General features: G+C 61.0%; 1 protein-coding gene across 6 annotated transcripts in view; it reads right to left on the bottom strand.

Annotated features, from left to right (window-relative positions):
* Positions 1-24324, bottom strand: part of LOC118672930 (carboxyl-terminal PDZ ligand of neuronal nitric oxide synthase protein-like) — a 115939-nt gene that overhangs the window by 31550 nt on the left and 60065 nt on the right. For 4 of the 6 annotated variants that reach the window (XM_036343084.1, XM_036343080.1, XM_036343082.1 and 1 more), the window contains 3 exons: positions 14001-14090; positions 11164-11237; positions 4564-4672 (listed from right to left, as the gene is read on the bottom strand). In XM_036343084.1, coding sequence (XP_036198977.1) covers positions 4564-4672; positions 11164-11237; positions 14001-14090 — 273 coding nt within the window. The remainder of the gene's footprint in view (positions 1-4563; positions 4673-11163; positions 11238-14000; positions 14091-24324) is intronic. The other 2 variants (XM_036343081.1, XM_036343083.1) reach the window with 1 other exon arrangement.

Here is a 24324-nt window from a genome sequence, read left to right as displayed (position 1 = left end):
TAACATATTAGTCTTTTATATATATATAGACTAGAGGCCCGGTGCACGAAATTCGTGCATGAGGGAGGGGGTGTGTCCCTCAGCCGGGCCTGCATCCTCTCCAATCTGGGACTCTTCAGACATCCCTCTCACAATCTGGCACCGCTGGTTTCTAACCACTCACCTGCCTGACTGCCCGATTGCCCCTAACCTCTTCTGCCTGCCAGCCTGATCGCCTCCTAACCACTCCCAAGCCGGCCTGATTGATGCCTAACTGCTCCCCTGCCAGCCTGATTGCCCCCAACTTCCCTCCCCTGCTGGCCTGATTGCCCCCAACTGTCCTCTCCTGCCAGCCCGATTGCCCACAACTGTCCTCCCCTGCTGTGACCCGCCTCTTCCACCAGGACCTGCCTCCTTCGCGCAATGCAGCAGAGATGCCGGAACCACCCAGGCCTCACCGTGTGGAGGGGCCGCCAAGCCCTGACTCCGCTGTGCATGTGGCCATCTTGTGGTGGCCATCTTGTGACGATGTCACACATGAGGGCGCGAGGACCACCTAGGCTTTTATTACATAGGATTATGTATAAAAGGACATTGTAAAAATTAAGTTAAATTTTTTTTAAAACATTTCTTACATACCATATATTGGCTGGGCTGCAAAAACATTCGTTGTGGGCCACATGCAGCCTGCGGGCCGCTAGTTTGACATGCTTGTATTAGGTAGATCCTTTACGCCTGTCAATCTGTAGTGCAGGACAGTGTTACAGGCTGTTTCTGACTAATTAGATCAGGCAAAGACTCAAAGCCTCCAGAGATGGCCTCTGCCTATAGACCAGCCATGGGCAAACTACGGCCCGTGGGCCGGATCCGGCCCATTTAAAATGAATAAAACTAAAAAAAAAAAAAAGACCATACCCTTTTATGTAATGATGTTTACTTTGAATTTATATTAGTTCACACAAACACTCCATCCATGCTTTTGTTCCGGCCCTCCGATCCAGTTTAAGAACCCATGGTGGCCCTCAAGTCAAAAAGTTTGCCCTCCCCTGCTATAGACTGATAGGATTCTGAGTTGAATTGCCCCCCAGGCAATCGTCCTCAGGTGTGATGAGAATTTTTTTCAACAGGGTGGGGCAACTCCTTTTGCCTGGAGGCTAATTGTTATTTTTAGTCTCTTAAGTGGCCTCAGGGTGTCTGCCTTCTGAGCTCTAACCCTGGAGTCCACAATCCTGGCTTCTGCTCTCACAGCTCCAGTCCACTTTACCCTCCCTCTGCCAGAGCACAAGGTGGGTGGTTCCACAGGAATTTTGTGTGTTGGTCCTTTAAGAGGGTGCCTGAATTTTCAGCTGTTACTCTCTGGCAGACAGCGCCCTGCTCCTTTTCACAGCCAGATGTTATGTGGGTATCCTCCTCAGTTGTGATGCTCTCGGCTAGGAGGCTCAGCTTGGGGATTAGATCCCAGAGTTCTCAGTGGCAACCCCCACAGCTGGGATATCTCTCCAGGACTTCATTTGCTGTCTGTGGGCACCTGGCCAGCCCTTTCAGGCTTCCGCCCACCCTACCAGTCTCTATGCGGTCTCCACTTTCAGTCCTCGGGTATCACGGTTCTTTCCTGTGAGTTTTCTATTGATTATTTAGGTAGTTTATTGTATTTTAGTTGTAATTCCAGTTTTCGTGAATCTGTTTTCTGTTCTCATCTTAAGTGACCGTGTTGTTAGCTGGTCTTGCAAACTCTGGGGATCTGAGCCCTGTGTACATGGGAAAGATGGTAGTCATCAGCCTTATTCCGCAGCTGACTTCATGTGGACCCTGATGGCCCCAGCGTCACTGTCTGGGACAGCTCTCTGCTGCACGGCTCCTGGGGGTCAGAGTAATTGGAAGCCGAAAATGCAGGTGCCTGGGAAGATGAGGACGATGACGGTGATGAGGGTGGGAGGAGCGAGGAAACAGTGGGCAGGTCTCACAAGTGAGTGTCTATTCGCTCTCCAGGCTCACTGGGTCTATACCTGTCACTCAGGACTCTCCGCAGGTGCCTGAGTTCCAGGCATGGAGCCTGGGAGCAGCTGTGGACCATCCCGTCGCAGTGATAAGCTCCGCCCCCACCTGGGCCCCATTTCCACGGGATCAACAGGCAGGATGCACGGTCAGCCTCAGTAAAGATGGAGGCCTATGTCTATCATGATTGCAAACTTGTGATCCTGAAGCAAGTAAGGGTGCGTGGCTTCGACACAGAGGAGCAGCCAGGGTCCTCGGCTCCAGGCTGGGAGGTGGGCCTGTATGCCTGGCAGGTTCTTGAATGGCCTTGATCATATCATTTGATTGAGGTGACACCAGAATGTTGCTCACTAAGGGGGTCAGTTTTATAGTGGATCTGACTTCCGGGCACAGGGTGATCCTCTTCCAGGAAGGTCGACACCTGACCCACATTCTCAACCAGCAAGAGACAACCTGTCCCCACAGGGAGCTGTGAGGTGAGGGCAACCGTGCACGAGAAGTTGCCATGGGTGCCCACATGGGGCATGGATGTGATGGGGACAGCAACACCCAGCAATGAGGAGCTCATGTGAGGCTCTCCCACACCACGGACAGCGTGAGGCTCCAGGCGAGAGCTCTCCCTGCCGACCTCCCACAACCTAGAGGCGTGCCTGTGACACCTGCCCCAAGCACTCCTGTGACCTGCCATTTACAACTTCTTCCCAACCTGCTTTCTCCCCGGACCGAAAGGTAAGCACGCCCGGCAGACGCCCTGCCTCCCACCCTGCTTCCTTTGGTGAACAAGTCCCTTCTATTTCTGGGCGTGGACACCGCCCCTCCAGCTATAGCTCAGCGAGGGGCTCCCAGCCCAAGACGTCTGATGGCAGCCCAGGGCCTAGAAGCTGCTCCTGGCTGCCAGGCCTCCCAGGCCAGGGCACAGGGACAGGAGACCGGCCAAAGGTCAGAATTAGCTGAGAGCTGGGAGTGACCGGGAAGTGATGACCACTTTTTGTCACTGGGTGGCAGGAATCTCCTTGGGTTAATCCATTTGGCAGAAGCAGGCTCGACCCCACTGCCCGTGTCACTAAGGAGATGGCAGGCAAAGCCAATAGCAAAAGGTCCCTTTTCCCAGGCTCCAGCTCAGTGGGTTTCTGTGCGGCTCCCTGACCCGAACCTGTGCTTCTTCATGAGACTCGGGGCAGGTCCTTCAGTCTCTCGGAGCCTCGATTTACTGCAAACTGCGGGTGAAAATCTGTGTCTTTTTTTTTTAAAATATATTTTATTGATTTTTTACAGAGAGGCAGGGAGAGGGATAGAGAGTTAGAAACATCGATCATCAGTAGGCGTTACAAGGATCGAGTACGATCAGATAGTAAAACACTTTGTAAGTTATAACCTGCCACTTGTCACTCTGATAAACTCCAAGGCCCCGGGGCCCAGTCTCTGAACAAAACCACGTCAGACGTGGGGCCAAGCCCTGAGTAGCTCAGAGGGCACTCCCTCTCTGCGGCAGCTGTTGGAGAGCACCGACCTGCCATGCGGGCACTGCTCCTCCCCCCTCCCCGCCATGGCCTGCGACACACAGCTGACACAGCCCCCACTTCCTCTCGGGGCCCCGGCCATGCGGTCTCCACTGCCTGCCTCCCTCTCCCGTCCAGGCCCACAATCAAGCAGGACGCCTGGGACAGGAGCTCAGCTGCCTCAGCAAAGTGTAGTCTCTGTGGAGCGGGTGGGACGGGCCCAAGGCCCAGGCCCCTGCCTGTCACCTGTGACTCCTACCACCCCAACCTGACCAGGCGCCTGCAGACCTACTCAGATGCCTGACGCACAAGACGTCACTGCATCGAAGGAGGGCACGGAGGGCCTGTGGTGGATGCGGCCAGGCTCGGTGGACGGACCTTCCGGGCACACAGTCCTCCCGACACCCCTCCTGCAGAACGGTCCGTGCTGACTCGTCCCAGGGGGGCACAATTCCATGGCCACATCGGTTTGAGAAGCGCTGGGTTAAACCAAGTCACATGGGTTTCGCCAACTCTGGAGCTGCTGGCAGGTTGAGACGGGCGCTCAGTGCCAGTGCCTTACGGTATGTCTGGGAAACCTCCTTCCTTCCGGCTTTATAGCCGGGGACGCTGAGCCGTGGGTACAGTGACCCACAGAGCACCGTGCAGGCTGCAGAGGGTGCGGCGAGATGGGTGTGTGGGCCTGGAGGGGGAAGAGGAAGCAAGCCCCATAGCTGCCCAGGTTCACTTACTCCAGATCAGGGTTACTGTGCAAAGGCAGCCACCCAGGACCACGCGGTCACCCCCACGCCTAAACTACGCGCCACGTGTCGCCTCGCAGCCTCACCGGTGGACAGCGTGGAGAGGAAGGGCCAAAGAGCGGCCACCCCTGCTCAGCCGTGTCCCTCCCGAGGCTGACCCGACGGGAACCTGTGTCCGTCCGTCACGAGGTACAGAGTGCAGACGAGACTAAAGGGCACGTCACCAGGGGAGTGGCACCTCCTAGGCATCCCTCTGGCAGCAGTGCCTCCAGACCCGTGGCACCAGGGAGAGAGTCAGCGCCAGGCACTGGGTCCAGCAGGAGACCACAGGGGTAGGCCTGTCCCTTTACCTTCTTCTTGGACTTAAACACGTTGCACCTGAACACGTTGCTGGCACCGTCTCGGGCGATGTAGCTGAAGATCTTCAAGTCCTGGGAGTCGTGAGAGACATAGAAGATCCTGTGGAGAAGCACAGGGAACCCTGAGAACGTGGTTGGTGCCACGTCCGCGAGGAACGCTCTGCGCCAGGCGCCCTGCGAGCAGAGGCAGCTCCAGACGTGACACGGGCAATGGCGCGGGACAGGGCCCCGCAGTCAGCAGCAGCCCCATCTGGACTCCTGTGCTGCCCGGAACCGTTCCACCCCCATCGGAGCCGGAGACGAGGTGGCCCCTCAAGGGGACAGACCCCTTTCCCAAATGCAGCCGCCTCTCGGTCCAGAGCCACATGGTCTGTTGTGACAACTATTCTGTTCACAGACGGCCAGGGCTCCAGGCCGGCCCATCCTCCCCAGCATTGCCTCCTGCCTGCCTCCCAAGCTCCCCAAGGTCGCTGTGCCCCCGGCAGATGTGTCTTCCTTCTCCTGAGAGTGTGCGGATGGGCCGGATCCTGCACAAGACCCCTGGCCCTTCCTCCATCCCCAGGGCCTGGCGCTCATCTCTGAAGTGCATCCCTTTCTCCACTCCCAGGGCCGCGCTGCTGCCTGCGTCCAGCTCCTTAGCTCGCCTGGATCTTTCCAGCCTCTGTGTCTCCCCTCCACCGAGCCACCCCCCTGCTGCCAGCACAGGGGTATTTTAAACACAGACGCCATTTCCCTCTGAAAGCCAATCAGAGCTGTGGACTCCCTCAGGGACAAGTCCTTCCGGTCTCTCCCTGAGTGCCAACTGCACACCCTTCCGAACGGGCCACGGTCCTCTTCTTGCCTCCGTGGCAGCTGTGACGCCCCGGCAGCCTCGGGACTCACAGAGGCCACCCGAGGGTGGAGGGCCCGTCTGTGCCTGGCGCACACCTGCACCGCGAAGTTTACACGCAGCCCCAGAGGACGCGGTGCCCAGCAGCCCGCACCGCACGTGGCTGGAAAGAAGCCTGGGCTCTGGGCGGAGTGACCGGGACAGGCTGCGGCGAGGAAGGCGGGCGCTGGAGCGGTCCCGCGCTCCTCGGGGGAAGGCCACACGGATGTCTCACTTATTACACTGTCCTGCTGCGCGCCAGCATGAGGAGGAAGCCCCCAACTGGTTCTAAGCCTAGTGAGACCCGGCAACCGCCCTCGTCCCGCCGGCCTCTCCCTCTCGGGGGCTAAGCTCACAGCTGCGACAGGTTCTCCCTCACGTCCTACTGGCACCGCCCCTGCTCTCCCGGACCAACTGCACCCCCACACCTTCCCGCCAGGAGCTCCGGGGAGCTTCCTCTCGCCCAGTGGGCGGCAGCCGCGGACGGACTGACACCCGCACACTCCCAGGCTTTCATTCTCTCCGACTCCACTCGGAGATTTCCCCAGTGATGTCACCTGCTGGCCTCAGGCCCAAGGTCTGCCAGGCTGCCAGCTGGTCCTGGGCCCCGTCCCCTGGGAGGACCTGGTCCTCCCTCCCACAGGGCGGGCTGCAGCGAGGCTTCCCCGAGTCTGCCCCTCTCCCTCCCTCCCCTCCCTCCACCCCCTAACAGTTACCCTTTTGCTTCCAAGGCAGTGAGACCTCCCTATTCCCGTGGAGGGAGGTCAGCACAGACCTTCAGGGCAAAGTCACCATCACCAGAGCTCGCGCGTCCCCAGCCAGTGCCCGACCCAGGGCCATGCCCTGTGCTCAGAGCGCCCGGGCTGTGGCCCCGCTCTCTCCCCCAGCTCCTCAGCGGCAAGGTGGTGCCAAGAGGCATTGAGGCCATGGAGGCTGGAGGCTGAGCCGTGGTCTCTCAGGGCCCCGCCTCCCCAGCAGCCAACAAAGGCCAGGGAGGGACTGGTCCCGTCACCCAGGGACAGATGTCCGTGTGGGCGTGGGCACACACTTGTCATGTGTACCTGGGTATGAGGACGGCACGTCCGGCCACCCAGGAGGAAATGCAGCGCAGCAGCGCCTGCCCCCAAAGCGGGCGTCCAGGCGACTCAGGGCCGGAGACGCAGCCGCGGAGCTCGCGCAGCCATCCTTCCCATCTGCTGCTCTTGCCTCCACAGCGCCTCCCACCCAGGCCAGCGAAGAACAAGGCGATGAGCAGCAGCGGGACGGCCACCCGCTCGCCTGCAGGAGGCCGGGCACCTCCTGAGGCAGCTCCCTCCCCGCACAGTGGAACAGGTCACCTCACTTCCCGCCCGTGTCCCAGGGGTCATGCTGCGCTCTCACAGTCCCCGTGTGCTGTCTGTCACCTCCCAGCAGCGCACACGTCCGTGCGCTCTCAGCGAACCTCCTGTGTCACCCCCCAAAGGCCTGCGGGGCCGCGCTCAGGGCTCAACAGAGGTTTGTGTGTGGACCGGTGGGTTGGTTTACTCATCCATCGCTCAGTTCCAAGTAAACGCCTACAGAACGAATGCACCACCCCCGGGAATTCTGCCCAGAGTGAAGAAATGAATTCAGTCTACCACATGTGCACGGAGCACACCGACGCACCCGACGGTGGGCACGAGGCCGAGGACCGAGGCTGCTCCCACGAGACCAACACAGAAAACACAAGGGCGACGGACAGCCTCGGGCTCCCAGGAGACCCTGGGGGTGGGATGGGGTCAGGGACACGGGGCTCAAAGCGGACCTGGGCGATGACTGGCGCACCGGCCACTAGACCCCACACATCCGGCTTCCCCCGGGGCCGCAGCGCTGCTCGGGGCCTCGGGCCTCGGGTGTGAGGACTGCATCCCTTCAGCGTTCCCACTTTTTCCTGAATTCCACGCATGGCCTCAGGCCTCCGCCACCCCTCTGCGCAGCTGCGGCCTGTCTGGCCGGAAAGGAAGCCCCGTGGAGGGGCTCTCAGAGGTGGGCCCACCGGCTGCCCGAGACACAGCGCCTGCACTGGGCAGGGCGGGATGCCTGGATGCCCGGGTGCCGTGGGGACACTGAGACACCGTCCTACCCAATCCTACTGACCAAGGGCTGCAGCTCCAGATCCAGAGCACCCTCCCCTCACCTGGTCACACAGTGGCCCTTCCTCTGTTCCATTACGTGGTCCTTACACCCAGGGCGAGACCAGGCCCTGTGCCAAGCCCCTCCCCCATGTGATTCCTGGGGCACCTGGACCGTAAAGGCTTCTCCCACATGGGCCTGTCCGCTTCTGTGACCTGAACCCACATGCGAGAGGGTGTGTGTGGGCATCCACACAGGATGCCGACACCACGTGCCCACGCGCCCAGCACGGCGTCAGGAAGGTGAGGCTGTCTCCCTCCTGCAGCGGGACAGGTGGCAGGCCCGCCGGCTCAAGAGGCGACCCCCTCACGGCCCCAGTCCTACCTGGACTCGATGACCCTCTACGGGCCCATAAACTGTCCTCACACCCACAACTTTGGAAGTATGCACAGCAGTGAGTTGTCCTGGGCAGTCTCCCGGGTCTTCCGAGGCCGGTCAGGGCCCTGCCGATGCCGGTGGTGGGGAGAGTGGCCAGGGCAGGACAGCGTTCGCCTCGCACACGGTCCCAGCCGAGACTCTCCAGGGCTTTGCCCAAATTCTACATCGATTCCCTTTGTTCATTCAAGACAACAACGCAGCTCAGAGCGAGATACCGGCAAGTGGGGGCCGAGTGGAGGGGCAGGTCTGAGCCGTCCCTGCAGCGCCCCTCCCGGAAGGCAGCTAACGGGAGGTTTCTGTGGGGCCCTGACTGCGTCTCCCGCCCTGTCAGGGCAGTGGCGCCCTGAGGCCGCAGGGGGCTGAGGGGAGGCCCTCGGACGCTCCGCTTGGCCACCGGGGTCCACTCACTGCCCCGCTGGCTCAGTCTCCCTTCGGCGGTGCTTTTGGCCCGAAGGCAGGGGGAGGCTCAGTGCCTGGAGCACGTCAGTGCAGCCAACAGGAGGTTCCCGTGCCGAGTGTGTCATGCAGCTTATGAAGCACCTACTATGTGCTATAGGCCTGTCCAGGCCTCGGGCACTGCAGTACTCAAAACATGTGTGTCCCACTTTCGTGGTGTTGTGCTCGGGCTCCCAGGACAAGTGGCTGCTCCGGTGGCAGGACTGAGGCCACACGTTTCTGTCCCCCTCCCAGACAATGGCTTTCCCACACCCACTCTCTGTGGTCAGACTGTCCCTCTGACCCTCCTGTGCCTCCTGAGGTAAGGCAGCCTCTCCCTGTCACTCGGGGAGCTCTTGCTCCCGGCCAACCACCTCCTCTTAGAGCCTCAGGCCCAGGCCTGCAGGGGACCCCGCGACGCGGGAGGCAGCCCCGACGGGTCTGTGCAGAGCGCCGTCGTCCATCCGAGGGCTGTGCACTGGCGTGTGGAGGGGGACGAGGAGTAACCTCTTCGCTGCTTTATTTTCAGTAACGAGCCTCATCACTTGGTCACTGCGCCTTGTCCTCGGCCACACTCCCCTGGACACTTACCTGAGGCCCCTCAGAGGCAGCAGGAGGTGCGGTGAGGACCACGAGCAGGGGCCACGCCTGATCTCTGCGCTCTGGCGCTTTGGACTCAGGGCGAAGGGTGCCGTGTGAGCGGGGGTGAGAGGAGGAAGGAGGGGACCCTGTACTGACCCGGCCGAGCAGAGACCCCTGTGCCCCGTCAGGAGACCCACAGCCGGCGCAGAGGGCTGTTCAGGAAAGACGAGGTCACCGTAGCACTCAGGTGGGCGAGAGGGGAACAGACAGAAGAGGGGGCAGCGCAGAAGGGCCTGGAAGTGAGTCTGGAGGTGAGAACAGGGCATGGTTCCTGCCAAGTGCTGGGCAGCAGGCAGGCTGCGAGGAGGTACCCTGAGCGGGTGGCAGGGGTGAGGGGGGTCTCAGGAGAGGGGGAGGACTTGGCTGTGGGGGCGGAGCAGTCTATGGGGAGTGAGGGAGCGAGGGGGGAGGACAAGTGAAGGCAGGACCAGAACACAGAGGTAGGGACACACAGACCTGCCGGGAGGGCAGCTGAGGACCTTCCCAGACGGTGGGGACTCCTGAGGGGGCACAGGCAGGGACAGGGACGGGTCAGAGGTCGTGGAGCAGCCGGCATGCGCAGTGGAGGCTCCTCCCGCCTCGGCTGGAGGTTTCTCGAGGAGGAGATGGGGGAGTGGCTCCTGCCTGGAGGAAGGGGTGAGGCTGGTGGGAGGGTCACTCCCCAGTGAGGACACGTGCTCTCCCTGGGGGGGCGGGGGGTGACCCAGAGCACAGGAGAAGGGAGGGGTGCGGGCCGGAATGCACCGTCCGGAGCGGGAAGGAGACAGCACACGCTGGCCCTTCTGGGTCCTTCTCGACCTCTGGCGCTTGGCCCCCCTCTCCCAAACCCAGTGGCAGGGAGCAGGGCTGAGCTGGGCTGGGGAGGCTGGGAGGAGGGTGTGGGAGGAGCATCCATGTCGGGAGGCCCCCGAAGGGCAGTGGCTTGTGGAGTGTCACCTTTCAGACGCGAGAGGCCCCGTGCTCCCCTCCCCTCACGGGACCCTGCCTACAGCCCGGGCACGACAGCGTCTAGTTAGAGGTCTCACAAATGCTTGAAACGACACATTATAACAGCCCTGCGCCTCCCCCCGAGGAGCTCCCCATCCCTTTGTAAAGGGACCGCCCTCTCCTTCGCGAAAACGTCCCCTCCAGCCCACCCGCGCCTTCGGCTGAATGGCGAGACTGACCGTCGACACCAAACAGGGCAGCAGACCAGAGAGCCCTCTTCTCCCCACGCCCAGGACGGCTCGCCCGCCCCCCGCCCCGGCCTGCCCGCCCCCAAGCTCTCGGTGCCGTCCTCACCCCCTGCGCGTCTCCACAGCACGGGTGCCAATTTCCAGGCCCTCCCTCGATGCCCGTACCTCCCCCTCCGCTGGCACACACCCAGTGAATGCGCCCTGCGGCCGGGAGCTAGAAACACAAGAGCTGGGCACGTCCCCAGAAGAGCCTCCCAGTCGGTGGCAAAAGTAACAGTAACGTCGCGATGATTTCAGCAACATGTGAGCAGTGCGTGCGGTGACGGCCAGACCCGCCCTGCTCACCCCCCTCCCTGGGCCCGCGAGCCGAGACTCTCCGCTGACCGGAGGCCCAGCCCTGACCCCTCTGCCAACGAATCCTGCAGGAACAGCTCACGCCCATCCCGGGGAGGAGACGGGAAGGGGGCGGCGCTGCCCTGGTCCCCGGGAGAGTGGGGTGCTTCCCTCCTGGGCACCCGCTCCCGGGGCGGGGATGCACGGGGCGGTCACCTGATCTGTGGGAATCACCAGCCTGGCTGTGGACGTGGTTTCTGGGGACCCACATGAGACCTGCTTTCCAGTGACCCCAAAGCCCCCGTGCTGAGCGTGAGGGTGGGTGGGAGCAGCCGAGCGAGGGGACCCAGTTCTCTCGCTCTGACCCTCAGGCACCGGATTACAAAATCCCAGTAAGACAAACGGACACACGAGGACAAGGCCTCACCGGACCCCGCGGCGTGGATCAGCCCTGAGCGCACTGAGCGGAAAGACTCCCCTCACCCCGGCAGGCTCTGCTTCTGTGCTGTCCGCAGGCCCGGGCCCGCGGGCACAGTGGGTGTGTAAACTGTGTGCCCCCCGTGGCGCCAGGAGGGACGGTGGGCGCAGCGGCCACGAGGCAGCGCCTACCTGTAGATGGGGTCCTGCATCACCAGCATCTTGGTCTCGTCCCACGTCCACTCCTTCTTCTGCAACAAGAGAAACTGCACATGAATAAGCCAGCTTGTCCTCAGCCACGGACCAGTGCCCACATCGGGCCCCAGGTGCTCACGGGCCACGTGTGCTCCAGAGCCACAGCTGACGGCTCCCAAGGACACGTGAGGGCTGTCTCACCCGCCCACAGGCCCTTCAGGAGGGTCTCCCCGGGAGCAGGGGTGACTCTCAGTCAAGATGCCGGAGAGGCAGGGGCGCGCGACGCTGTCCAGTGGCCGGGGAGGCAGACGCCCCCTCCTCTCTCACGGTGAGGGGGGAGCGGGACGCAGCTGGGAGGAACCCTGCAGCCGCCGCAGAGGTGCTCATTGCCGTGAACGCAGGTGGCCCTGAGCTGCTGGGGAGCAGCCCAGGAGTGGGACCGGGGGGCAGGGACACCCCCGTGCGTGATGTGTGGGGAGCACCCGATGTGTTGGGGAAGCACTGGCTGCCACTCCCAGGCGGGGACCGAGCCCTGCCCCGCCCCAGAGGCAGTGCCATCCAGGCCACTGGGAGGAACACTCTCTCCCGCGGATGAGAGTGAGGAGGGAGGCGAGGCCTCAAGACCAGAGCATCTGCTCTGACGCTGTCAGCACGTGGTCAGCCCTGCGGGTCCCAGAGGCCGTGCACGGGCGCCGCTCAGGCCCGTGGAGACTGGGCCCGCCAGGCACCCGGGCACCAGGAAGAACCACCTCACAGCAGCTTCACTCACACACCTGGCACGGACCCACACACAGAGGCGCACACACACACACACACACACACACACACACACACACGCACACGCCACTACATCCCCGAATGCTGCCTCCATACCAGCCCAGCCCCCGAGGGTTACGTGCGAGCCTTCGGCATCAGGCCCAGTTCCAGACACAGACTCAGCTCAGCTGAGACGCGGTCTGTCCGGAAGCTGCCCTTGGGACAGGCTTCCTTTTTGGCTTTCGGTTCATCCTCACCGGAGGGTATTTTTCCACTGAGTTTTAGAGAGAGTGGAAGGGAGGGTGAGACAGAGAGAGAGACATCGATTGGTTGGGCGGGGGATCGAGCCTGCCACTGAGGAACATGCCTTGACAGGAATCGAGCCCAAGACCTTTAGCCTGTGGGCTGACGCTCTATCCACTGAGCCACACCAACCAGGGCCTGAAAGGTTTGGAGCCACAGGGAGTAAACGTGGAAACGAGGAGACGAAGCCATTTTCTGAGAGAGACCCCCAGAGGCCCAGGCCGCCTCCTCACCGGGGCGCACACCTGCTCGCCGGTCTCCGGGCTGCGCGGCCTGGCTCTCTGACCGGACCCTGATGGGGTCACTGGGTCTCATCCCCGGGCACAGGGACACGCCGACGTCCCGCCCCCCGGCCTCTCATCCTATAAACACAGAGGTGGCGCGGGACGCTCAGGTCCCAGGCTGTCCTGGAGCCCAGAGGACGGAGGCTGACCGCTGTGAGCGGGCTCCGCCCGTCCGGCGACCTCCATGACGACAGGCAGGACCCGCGCTCCCCGCGCTCCAGGCCCGAGGCTCCCCTCCCCAGCCTGGCGTCCAAGAACCGAGAACCGGGTCTGGGCAGACCTGTTAGACCGCCTGCTCCAGCCGGCCGCGGAGGTGGAGCCCAGGAGGTACCGGGATGGAGTTTCACAGTGAGTCACAGGCCCTGCCTCTGGCTCCGCCTTCGCCCACCTGGTGACGGTGTCACCTCTGCGGGTGCTGTGTGCATCGAGGGCAGGAAAGGTGTCCCCGCATAAGAACCAGGGGGCCTCGGTCCCATGGGGGAGGGTCACACAGTCCGATACGTAATGAGCGGTCACAGCCCTGCAGCCTGTGCGTTTCAAAGGGGTTTGTTCTTCATAAACAGTGCGTTGTGTCCTACTTCCTCCTACTCACTTCCCAGCTCGCAGCCCGAAACTCCTCCCAGAACCCCAGGAGTGTGAAGGGGTGCGAGAGAGCAGGCTTGGCTTCCAGTCCGGGAGACCCTCTCAACGCCCACTGTCTGGGCGACCGGCCCCTCGGCGCAGGGACGGCACGGAGGAGGGCAGCGAAGATGAGTCCTTGGGCTGACGAGACGGCCACCCTGAGCACCCCTCGGCCCCGGCTGCCCAGGCCGAGGCTGCCCACGGCGGGGTCGCGCAGGCGGCTCCGGAGGCCCGCGTGGGACTGAGTGATGGCGCCTCCAGCGTCGACGGAAAGACCCTCTCACAGCCAAGCCCCTCCCACCTTTTAGAAACACACCCCCTCCCTCGCCCACCAGCAACCCCAGCCTGTTCCAGACCCGCCGGTCCTCCTCCCACAGCCACACACAAAACAGCCGCGGGTGTCACCACGCGGAGGAAGGCCTGCTCAGGCCACACCCCTGCCCTGCGGCACCGCCTGCCTCCCGCACGCTGAGCACGGAGGACCTCAGGGGCTACTTCAGAGGCGGCTGAAGCAGTGGCTGTGATGGGGGACACGCCGCCCCTCGCCCTCCCCGACCCCCTTCGTCCTCCCCACCGCCCCTCGCCCTCCCCGCCGCCCTTGTCCTACCCGCCGAGCTGGCCTGTCCTCACTAGGACATGATCTCTCCCAAGACCCAGGCGCAAAGGCGAAGGTGTCAGTGTGTGCTGGGGGCGCGAGGATGACAGGAGAGGACGCCAGCCGCCACGACACGGGCTGACCTGCCACGGCCTGCCTGACCCGGCTCCGCGGGGTGGTCCACCCGCAGGGAAGGGAGGTTCCATCCAGAGCGGGACTCACAGGAAGGGGCCCGCGCCCCCACCCCTCACCAGCTCCCGGCTCAGAGGTCCTACCTTTTTCTTCTTCAGAATCACTTTCACTCCGTCCACTGAAACCATAATGCTCACTTTCTTCTTCTTAATGTTCTTGGCTTTGAACTCGTACTGCAGGAGAGAAGGAACAGCAATGCGGACAATCAGACTCGGACCGGACAGAGGCCCACAGACAGCCCGAGGGACACGGACACTCTGGGTCAGAACAGGGACCCTGAACGGTCACCGGCTCGCTGCTCAGCCCACAGGCAGGGCCCCGGATGGACCTAATCGTCCTGCCCACGTGGACACTCTCCTGGGAACCCAGAGCCGCCCCTCAGCGACTCCGTCTGCGGTTTTACTGCCGCTGTCCGCCAGGCGACTCGGCCTCAGGAAGACCCGGAGTGGCCCAGTCTTCCCTTGGGCTGCACACACGAAAGGTCATGCATGCTGTGACTCTCTCCAGTTTCATTCCCAAGTCCTCTATCTGCAGGTGGGTCTCCACGTCACCCACAGCCTGTCAGCTGAAGGCCTGGGGCGGAGAGTCTTCAGAAACCTGACCAGCGACGGTCCTGCCTCAACCCCACCCTCTGAGCCCCTCTAAGCACAGCCCAGCGCCCGCACTGCAGACGGCCTGGCCCCACTCCATCCACAGTTCTGTCACAGTGGCCTACTTCCTACGCTGTGCACATACTCACAACTGGTGGCATAATTCTACATTCTCCTCACTGCACCTCATTCTGAGCACTTACCCATTTTCACCTGGTCCCCACCTTGGTGTCTACCTAACACTCACCTGCCAAACTCCATAATCAGACGTCTGGGCTACAGATTAAAAATAATAAAACGGGCCCCAGAGCCAAGACCTGCACTGCAGCCCACAGGCCCTCCTCCCCGGCCCTCCCCAACAGCCAGCACCCAAGCTGGTCAGGGGCCTCCGGCTTGTTGCCTGTGCCTCTAAGACCGAATCATTTCTTGTTAGGTGTGTCAATAGGAATGTACCAAATGCCCCACCAAGATGAAAACTTTGAAAATATCATGAGAAGCCCAAGCCGCCCTGGGCTGTGACTCTTACTGCTGTGGCTTTACGAGCTCAGCTTAGCGCTTCCCACCCTGGCTCCAGTCTATCCTATCCACCCGTCTCCGCTGAACGGGCCAGTGCTTGGTGGCGCCATCGTCTCCTCCACATCCTTCTTACTCCACTTCCCTGGCAATGAAGTCCACCAGCAGACAGAAGTGCAATGCTGCGGGCACCGTGCCACCTCCCTGGTCTTAGAAGCAGGTGCCCACAAAGCAGGCCCTCGCCCATCTTGATTTCTAGAAGGCCCTGTGGTGACCAACTCCTTGGCCTGTTTGGCCACCTCCCTGACAGTTCCCCTGTCTCTAGGACCCTTTGTAAATCAAGATCCTCACCCATGGCTGGCAAGAGGCTGGACCCCGCCAGCTCCTCACCTGTGTACCTAAAACCTTAACTCTTTCTATAGCTTGCATTTTGACAACTTGGCCAAGTGTTTAAATACCCGCATCTTAAAAACTCAAAATGCAACTAAACGTCCTTTTCGGAACTGGAAGCAACTTGAAGGTGACTGTGGCACGGGGGAGGGGGGGGTGTCTGTGGGAAGCGGGACCCCCTGGAGAAGCACGACTGGAGGGCGCACCAAGTCCCAGGGACAGAGCCGCACAGGAGTCCCCTCCTCACAGCTGGGTGCTAGGCACGGCCTCCGAGTGAAGGGGCCACAGGAGGCCCAAGCAGCCTGGGCTCTCCAGCCGGACACTCCGCATCTACCCTACCTGCCTGGAGGCCAGGTGTCACCAGCCCTCTCCAACCAGGTTGTGGTTCTGCTGCAAACCACAGACGTGGAAGGAAATCGATTTCTGAAACACCCATTGTATTCAAAACCCTAGTATTACAGCCATCACGCCTCCCTGGGGCACCGCGCTCTCTGCTCAAGAGGTGAAGGGACCAGAGATGGAGTGAGAGGGAAGCAGAGCCAGGCTCTCGGGACTAGCCCTCCCTCTCCCCAGCCCTGCTGCGCGAGGGGCAGGTGTGCCCGGGAGGAAGCACCTGTGTCCTGCAGGAGAGGAACCGGGTCGGCGCGGGTTTGCTGGGGCTGAAGAACAAACAGGCGGGGGTGCCACCCTCGGCAGCTCAGGCAGCCTCGCCCTGGAGTCTGTGCCCACAGTCTGCTCTTTCCCCAGTGCTGCCAGGCCGACCTCATGCGCCCGCTTGGCCAGGCCGAGCCCCACAGCAAGGACAGATAGAGCCCGCAGGGCTCAACCCGTGGGGACAACACAAGCAAGTCCTGGAACCACGACCAGGAGGACCAAGGCCAACGGCCTGGTCTGAGCAGCGCCCAGGGCTGCCCTGGAACTGCTGGGCTGCCCAGTGAGGCCGTGAGGGGATGGCTTCAGATCCAGCAGGTGCCAGGCGCGCGCACACATGAGCGAGCGACAGTGAGAACGTGGCTGGACGCCAGCATCTCCCAGCTCCCCAGCTCCTTGTCCCCACCTCCCGGATGCCTCCCAGCCCTGGTGTCTCCGGCCAGCCAGTGCTGGTGACACAGCCAGTGGCAACTTCACAGGGAAAGCCAGGCCCTCACTGGCCGAGAGACACTTTCGTGGCCACTGAGCCCCATTCACACCCCCCGCCACTGCTTCCATGGAAACCACATTGCCACACTTTCAAAGGGAGTAGCCACAGGGACCCCGAGGGACAGATCTGCACAAGGCCGCTGGGCCACGCATGCTGGGGACTGGGGACCCACAGGCTGTTTAGGGGCCTTAATTTCTTAGCAGAAAAACACAATTACAAGTGCAGAATTCAAAAATTACAAATAAATGGGGGTAAAGGCAAGCGTGGCATTTCTTTCTGAAGCGTGACCCCACTGCCTGGTGCAGCTGGACCATGCTCAGGAAGATCCCCTGCAGCCCAGTCCACATGCATATCCATGTTCTAACGCTTCTTAACACCCTCTAAAAGCCTCTGACTTCATGGATGTATATGCTGAGAACGTAATATAATTGCAAGTAAACGTGAATGACTTTTGGCATTCAACTAAGAAGAAAAACAATCTCAGGTGCAGGCAAATTCCACAAGAAAACGGAAGAACAAGCCAGGCCGTGAGGCTATGGGACAAGGGAACCATATTTTTGAAATTGGACACAGCAGGCAAAGCAGACGATTAGATAAAACGGGAACAAGACACTTTCACAGCAGCCACGGAACGCAGCCCAGGGAACGAACGCGGACACTGGTGGCTCCTCGGTTCCCACCCCAGAGCCTGAGTCACCTTGTCTCACGGAGACGCCCACACAGTCCTCCACGTGCTTATCGTGCAGTCTGGCTGCAACTCCAGAAACAGCCCGGGTGCCTTTCTGGATGTGAGAGAGTCTCTTCAAAGATGGAACACATAGCTCAAGTCAGTCCCGCACACCCAGCTCAGGAAGGGTGAGAGTCCATGCGTGTGTGCTCAGCCATGTGGGCACAAACCCCAGAGCCCATCCCAGACGGTGAGACCCTCGGGCCGCCGGTTGCCCCTTCCCGCCCTGAGCCCTGGAGAGACCTCAACCACAAGGCTCACAGCGGAGGGAAGGTCCCATGGGACCACCAAACGTCACCGACACACCCACCGCCTGGACTCTTCCTTCGTCACTGACCGTGTCAAACCCAGCAGGCTGTGCACCCCTGACTCAGCAGCCGTCAGAACGTCATCCCTGTCAGAATGCCGGAACATCAGCCATTGGAACGTCAGCCGTCAGCCAGCCCTGCGACCGGTCAGGCAGGCACTACGGTCATGCTCTCCACGCAGACCGCGTGGGCCTGGCCTATGGGCAGACACACCTCGAGCTGAGTGAGCCGTGGATATGAGACACGGGGACCACTGAGGTGTCCACCTGGAGACACACCAAGGTGGGAAAGGAGCTTTGAGAGGAGCAGAGGTGGACTCAGTGGGGAGAGGACAGACCAGGCAGCACCCGATGCCTCCAGCGTCAGGGCTGCACGGAATCAACTCTCCCAGCAGCACCCGTGTCCCACACGGTCCAGGAGCGGGACAGGGAGTCATTCCTGACCACAGAGCATGCAAAAAGCAGGAGATGTGGTCCCTGATCTCACAGGCCACAGACAAGTGAGAAAGACAGGTGTGTGGCCATCCTGGCCCAGCGTCATAAACACTGACAAAGGGGACAGAGGGCCAGGGATTGGCAGGGAGACCAGGAAGGGGGCGCAGAGGGCTGGGGGGCTGGGCGCAGTGGCCCGAGACCCATCTGCAGAGCTCACGAGTGCAAACAGCCCGCATCCTGCGCAGGAAACGGGCACGGGTGTGGTCAGAAATGAGGCTGGGAGGCAGCCAGGGACAGTGCACAGCCAGCTCTGAAGTAACCAAAACAAGGCAATCAATTTGGACAGAGCGGAGAACTGGCCTGTCTGAAATTCAGATAAAAGAGAGACAGCGCGGCCGGGAGAAAATGTGAAGTCAGGATGACAGCCACGGAGACCACGGCAGCACGGTGGCGATGGGGCTCCGGGCCCCCACCACCTGCCACACCTGCACCAGACAGGAACCTCGCTTCTTCCTGCTCATGAGCCTCCTCTGGCTGATCTTATAGGAAGATCCCCACAGAGAAGCCACGCCCACTGCCCTCCCGTGGCCCCTGGCTTTGGGCAAGTTCCCGTCAGCTCCTTCTGAAAGTGTCCTCCAACCAGAGGCTCTGTGGCACCTGTCGTGCCTGAGGCCTGAGCTGAGCTGGCATCATCTCAGTGATCCCTGCCCCTCCAGCGGGCCCTTCACCCCGGGACCCAAGCCTCCTGACCGACGGCTGGGAAAGGCTGAACGAGAGCCAGCTTCCCCGCCACGTGCTCTGGAGCAAGAAGAGAACTGAGGTGGAAGGACCATGGAGAGCGGGCTCCCACATCAGGCACAGCCACAGCAGCTTTGCCCGCGCCAGGCGCCAGGCGCCACAGCCAAGGCCTCGGTGCAGGCCAACGCACAAGGGACCCAAGACCCCAGGAGAAATGGCTCTGCTCTTCAGAGGAGAGAGACACTGTCATTCCATGAAAAAGCCACCCGTGTGTCTCCATGTGTGAGAGGAGGACGGGCCCACAGAAGGTGAGGGCCACCTGGCAGGATGGGGTGAGCCACGTGGCCCCGAGAGACGGTCGCTTCACACGCTCCGCTTGGAGAGCAGTGAGTCCGTCGCCCGCACATCAGCCTGGTTGTCTGGCCAGCCGCCAACCACCCGCGGCTCCCGGGAGCGCGAGGGGAACGAAGACCGTTTGGGAGAACACGGCCCCTGAGAAGATGAAGGTCATCTGGAGGCCAGGCAGGAAGAGCCTCAGGACAGCAGAGCCGCACGCCCACGCTCACGCTGGCCCGGCCACGCCGGCTGCCCGTCCTCACCTCTGGCCCGGTCCACTCTACGCTCCTCCGCCCTGGCCCCCCTGGTGTCTGCCCAGTGGCCCCAGAGGAAGGAAGTGCTGGCACGGTCTGCGTCCCTGTTTATGAGCTGACATCCACGCAGTGACCTTGACGCCGCAAAAGTCCTTCACCTCAGGGGCCACCTGACCTGCTCGCCACCCGAGGCACTCCTCCCCCTGTTGGGGGAGTGTTGTTAGGGGAGCACGTGGCGGGGAGGAGTGTTATGGGGGGAGGATGTCTGGGGAGGAGTGTTATCAGGGGAGCACGTGGCGGGGAGGAGTGTTATCGGGGGAGCATGTCGGGGGAGGGGTTTTATGGGGGGAGCATGGCGGGGGAGGAGTGTTATCGGGGGAGCATGTCGGGGGAGGAGTGTTATCGGGGGAGCATGTCGGGGGAGGGGTTTTATCGGGGGAGCATGTCGGGGGAGGGGTTTTATCGGGGGAGCATATTGGGGGAGGGGTTTTATCAGGGGAGCATGTTGGGGGGAGGGGTGTTATGGGGGAAGCACTCCGGTCTGTCCGGAGCTCTGACCACTTCCACAGGCACCAGAGGAAGACCACTGGGCAGCAGCTCAGAGTGTCCAATGGAAATGGACCACAGAGAGCCTCCCTGAGAGGAAGCAAGAAGATCGGGCAGAACAAGGGCTGGAGAAAGATCTGGATCCAAGCCCAGCATCGGGTTGCCAGCAGCATGAGCCTGGGACTCATCCGCCTCGGCTCCTCCCCTGCAGGAGGAGGACACCACGCCCCCACCGCAGACGGTGTTGGCAGCAGGTCCCGGGGCACCGAGGTCTCTGGTCGTGACCTGTGTGCACAATGAACAGTGCTGCCCTCACCTCTCCTGTAGCCACTCAGGGATCAGCCTCTGCAGGGAACGCCTGCATGGCCCACTGGAGGCCCCATATTCCTGCCTGCAGATGACCAACAGGCTGCCCTTCCTGGCAAGCAAGGAGAGGGCGCCAGCTCTGCCCCGCCCACCCAACGCACGCTCAGCTCCCTCCCTGCTCCTCCACAGGCACTGCCCTGGAGCTCATTTCAAATCCCTTGGCAGCTGCTTTCATCGTCCCAGGCAGTCCTGTTAGCAAGCCACGAAGGTGATCTCCCAGGGCCCACATCGGCACGGAGCCACGCTGAGAGCTGCCTGCGCTCCTGGGGGCAGCGGGGGCCTGGCGGGTTCTGGCCCATCGGCGACAATGATCAGAGTATCTCCGGTGAAAAGCGTCAGCGCCTGTAGGGTCAGCCTGGTGTGTGCTGGAGGGCGTGAGCCACATGGACGGCCCCGCGCACCCGTTCACACCGGGATGACTGGGATCATTTCCAACCACTGGTCGCTGGAAATCCCAGCCCCATCAGGTCCTGACTTTAAAAACTTAGAGACTAGAATGCAAGCATTTCATCAGAAGCTCCTATTAGAACCGAGAGGGCGGAGTAAGTGACGGCCTGTGCGTGAAGGTGCCTGTGGCCACGGAGCCCGCGGAAACCTGTGCCTGCTCCGGACGCACCAGAGGCTCGTCTGCTCGGCTGCCGGAGCGTCTGCCTCATCCGTGGAACAGACGGTGCGTCCGCAGAGCACCGCGGAGCGGCCAGCAGCTGGCCCAGTGTCCCGTCCCGGCTTCTCCTCAGACATGGCAGAGTGGCCAGCTCACCGAGTCTGCACTCACGGTAGGAGCCTGGCGGGACTGGCTGGGCTTCCGCTGCTGGACCCAGACAACGACCTGGCCACGGGCTGGGCTGAGAAACGCACTCCTGCTCCCACCAACCCCCACGCTTAGTGGAATCTAAGTCTCTACCCAAAGTGCCATGGCCCCGGGAGCCAAAGGAAACCGGAGGCCATGCCCCGAGAGCCTGCGGCCTCCAGCTGCACTGCGGGTCTGGAGATGGAGGTCTTTATACAGCTCTCCAAGGAGACGGCTTGGACGCCGTTACCATAGAAACTGCTGCTACGTCCATTGTCCACCACCCCGTGATGAAAGGGGGGGGGGGGGCGGGTGTTGATAGAGAAGGAAACTAGAAGAGTTGAATTTAAGTCAAGACAGAGGAAACGCATTGATGGGATGCCCTAAAGAGAAGGTGCGTGTGAGGAGGCCTCTGACTCCACAGCGAATGACGAGGTGAGTGCTGACGGTCTATTTGTGTTGGTGGGTTGGGGTGAGTGAGTGGCACCCACAATGACCTCCCCCGTCTGCTGGCCCGAGGCTCTCCAGAGAGACACTCCGTGTGTGGGTCTCCACGTGGTCCGAGCCATGGTGATGCTGCGGGGCCACAGGAAATCCACACGAGTGGTCTGGCCCCTTCTCTGCTGAGACTCTCCAGGTGAGGCCCCAGGAGAGGCCCTGTGACTGCCGTGGCCCGGAGCACCCACCGTCCACAGCTCCTCTTGGACTCCAGCGAGAGCAGCTCGCAGGTCAGCAGCAAAGCCCATAAATAACACACAGAAACGCACACAGGCCACTCAGCATCAAGTCTGAAGGTCAGATGTGGTCAGTCTCGGAACTAAGCATGTGCAACTTCAGTCTCAATGGCCTCTCTTATTCCGGGGGACATGGACTGCCTGCCCATCCACATGTGTATGTTGCATCACAGACTCTGCCCCACGCCAGGCACACGGTGTTGGTTACCTAAAACGCACACCATATAGCGAAAGGTTTGACTTCAATTATGAATCCTTTGTCATCCAACTTTCCATTTGGAAAATAGCTGGAACCCAACAATCACTGTGACGTGGAGAGTCCGGTGGCATGATGGACTCTGAGGCCACGTGCAGGGTCGAGGCGGGGACCAGACCCTTCCCCGCAGTCGTCCTGGGATTGCGTTTCATGGGGAACAAGGTGCTGTTGGGCAGCAGGAGGTCTCTGGATGGTGGGGGGAGGTGGGGGCTGGAGGGAAGGAAGGAGCCCGCAGGCCCGGTACCAAACCCGGCATCTATCTGGGGTGGAGAGCGGGAGCCAGGGAAGACCGGAGCCTGGGAAGCAAAAGAGAGAAGAAACGACCCCTGCGACCGGGTCCAGAAAGGCCTAGCTGTTCACGCCCTTGAGAAAGAAAGAGTCCGGACCATGTCTCGTGGAATACGCACCCGCAAAGCTGCCCAGGGCCTGCTCCTCCACATCCTCCCAGGAGAGGGGAGAGGAGACTGGGCCTGGCTGGGCCCTCCCCCAGGCAGACTAGGAGGCGTCCGGGTGAGATGGACGGGGAGAAAGAAAATGCGGTTCAGCTCCTGACAGGTTCCAACAGCCCCTCTGGGCATGGGGACCCCGATCCTGACGCATCGGGCAGGAGGGGGCAGGAGGGGGCAGGACAGCAATGCCCTTCCTGTTTCGGACGGTGGCGCTGCTGACCCTCCGGGCCAGGTGCCCGGCTCCTGTGTGGAGGCCCCTCCGGATGAGCTTCGGGAACTGAGCGCCAAGCCAAGACCACGCCGTGGGAAACGGTTCCGGTTCCAGCACGTAGGCCTCACGTTTGCTTTAGCATCAAACACCATTCCCAGGAAGTGGCCTCAGAGCCTCAGAAACCCCTGACCCCACATGCTGCCCCACAGCAGTCTGGCTGCTACACCGAGGCAGGTCTCTCCCGCGGGGGCGCTGGCCACCCCCATTCTGCCAGCCCTCCCCTTGACACACAGCCCCTCACCTACCACAGACCGACAGCTCCAGCCCGCTCACGTCAGAGTTGGGAAGACGGAGGCCAAGAGACCCAGTACATGACCTGCCCAGGGTCAAGCGCGCGGGGGGGTGGGGGGGGGAGATCCTGCCAGAAACCGTTGCTCTTGACCCTTTTGACTATCAAATCGTGGGCATCTCAGCCCCGCACATGCTGACTCTGCCTGCTGACTGCAATCGCTGTGCAGCACGATGCACTTAGCTACTGTTCTCTGGGACAATGTGCTGGGGACGGGCGGGCAGACGGACAGAGGGACAGTCACAGCAAAATAAAGAAATGAATAGGTGCAGCAGAAGCGCTGGCCCGAACACCGGCAGCCGAGCCGATGACAATGAAGGGAGGCACGAATCTCTGACAACAGAGATCATATAACATTCACAAATAAAAACAGGGGCCAGACCATCTGGGTACCTACCTGGCCACAGGAAAAGATATTTTTTAAAACACACACAAAAAGACCTTTCTCTAACGGCCCCTCTTCAGTCCAGGTCCCCGCTGCCCTCTGCGCATCACCCAGGGCCTCAGTCACCCAAGTCCTGCTCTCGATCAGCAGCTCCAGGTCTTGAACCTGCCAGCTGGGCGCCTGTCCTCAGACCTGCCCCCTCCCCTTCCCCAGCCACAGCCAGACACCCATAAAAAACATACATGGTGTCAAAATAAGCCAAAGGAAAATAATTTGGGAAAATATAAAAAGGACCCCAAGTTAAATTCCCTTTATTAACCTTCGGTCGAGAATAGGTTTGTATATTTTCAGAAAACAACTTCAAGAGCATGTGGATTCCTGCAACAGAGAGGAATTCTCAGGAATTCTCCAGCCATGAAGACAAGAGGAAAACCAATCCAGGGATGGAAGACGCTGAAGACGCCTTGCCATGCTAGCAGTCAGCAGCTGTGTGTCACTGCAGGTTGCCCAGGATCAAACCAGAGAAGTTCGGACCTGCATTGTCATCATTTGTCCACCATCCAGAACTGAAATATCATTGCTGAGATGTACACATAAGGAACTGTCGGACATTGAAACTTGGACTCAGAACTGTTGGACATTGAAATTGGGATTTGAATATTCTTTGTTCTTAAAATGTTATGTTTAAGTTTTAAAATGTTTTGGGTTATGGATTGGCATTGTTTTGTTATTGTTTTAATAGCCAGAGTTTGTTCTTGATGTTTAAGTTTTATTTTCATTATAGTAGTTAATAATAATAATAATAATAATAAAGGGTGAGATGTGGGAAACTGATATAGGGTTGAGCCTCGGACTGGCCTGCTGGCAAAGTCACAAACAAGTCCCAGCTT

This window comes from Myotis myotis, unplaced genomic scaffold (assembly GCF_014108235.1).
Source record: "Myotis myotis isolate mMyoMyo1 unplaced genomic scaffold, mMyoMyo1.p scaffold_m19_p_18, whole genome shotgun sequence".
NCBI lineage: Eukaryota > Metazoa > Chordata > Mammalia > Chiroptera > Vespertilionidae > Myotis > Myotis myotis.
The sequence above is the reverse complement of the archived record's forward strand: the minus strand, read 5'-3'. Positions and strand labels throughout refer to the sequence as shown.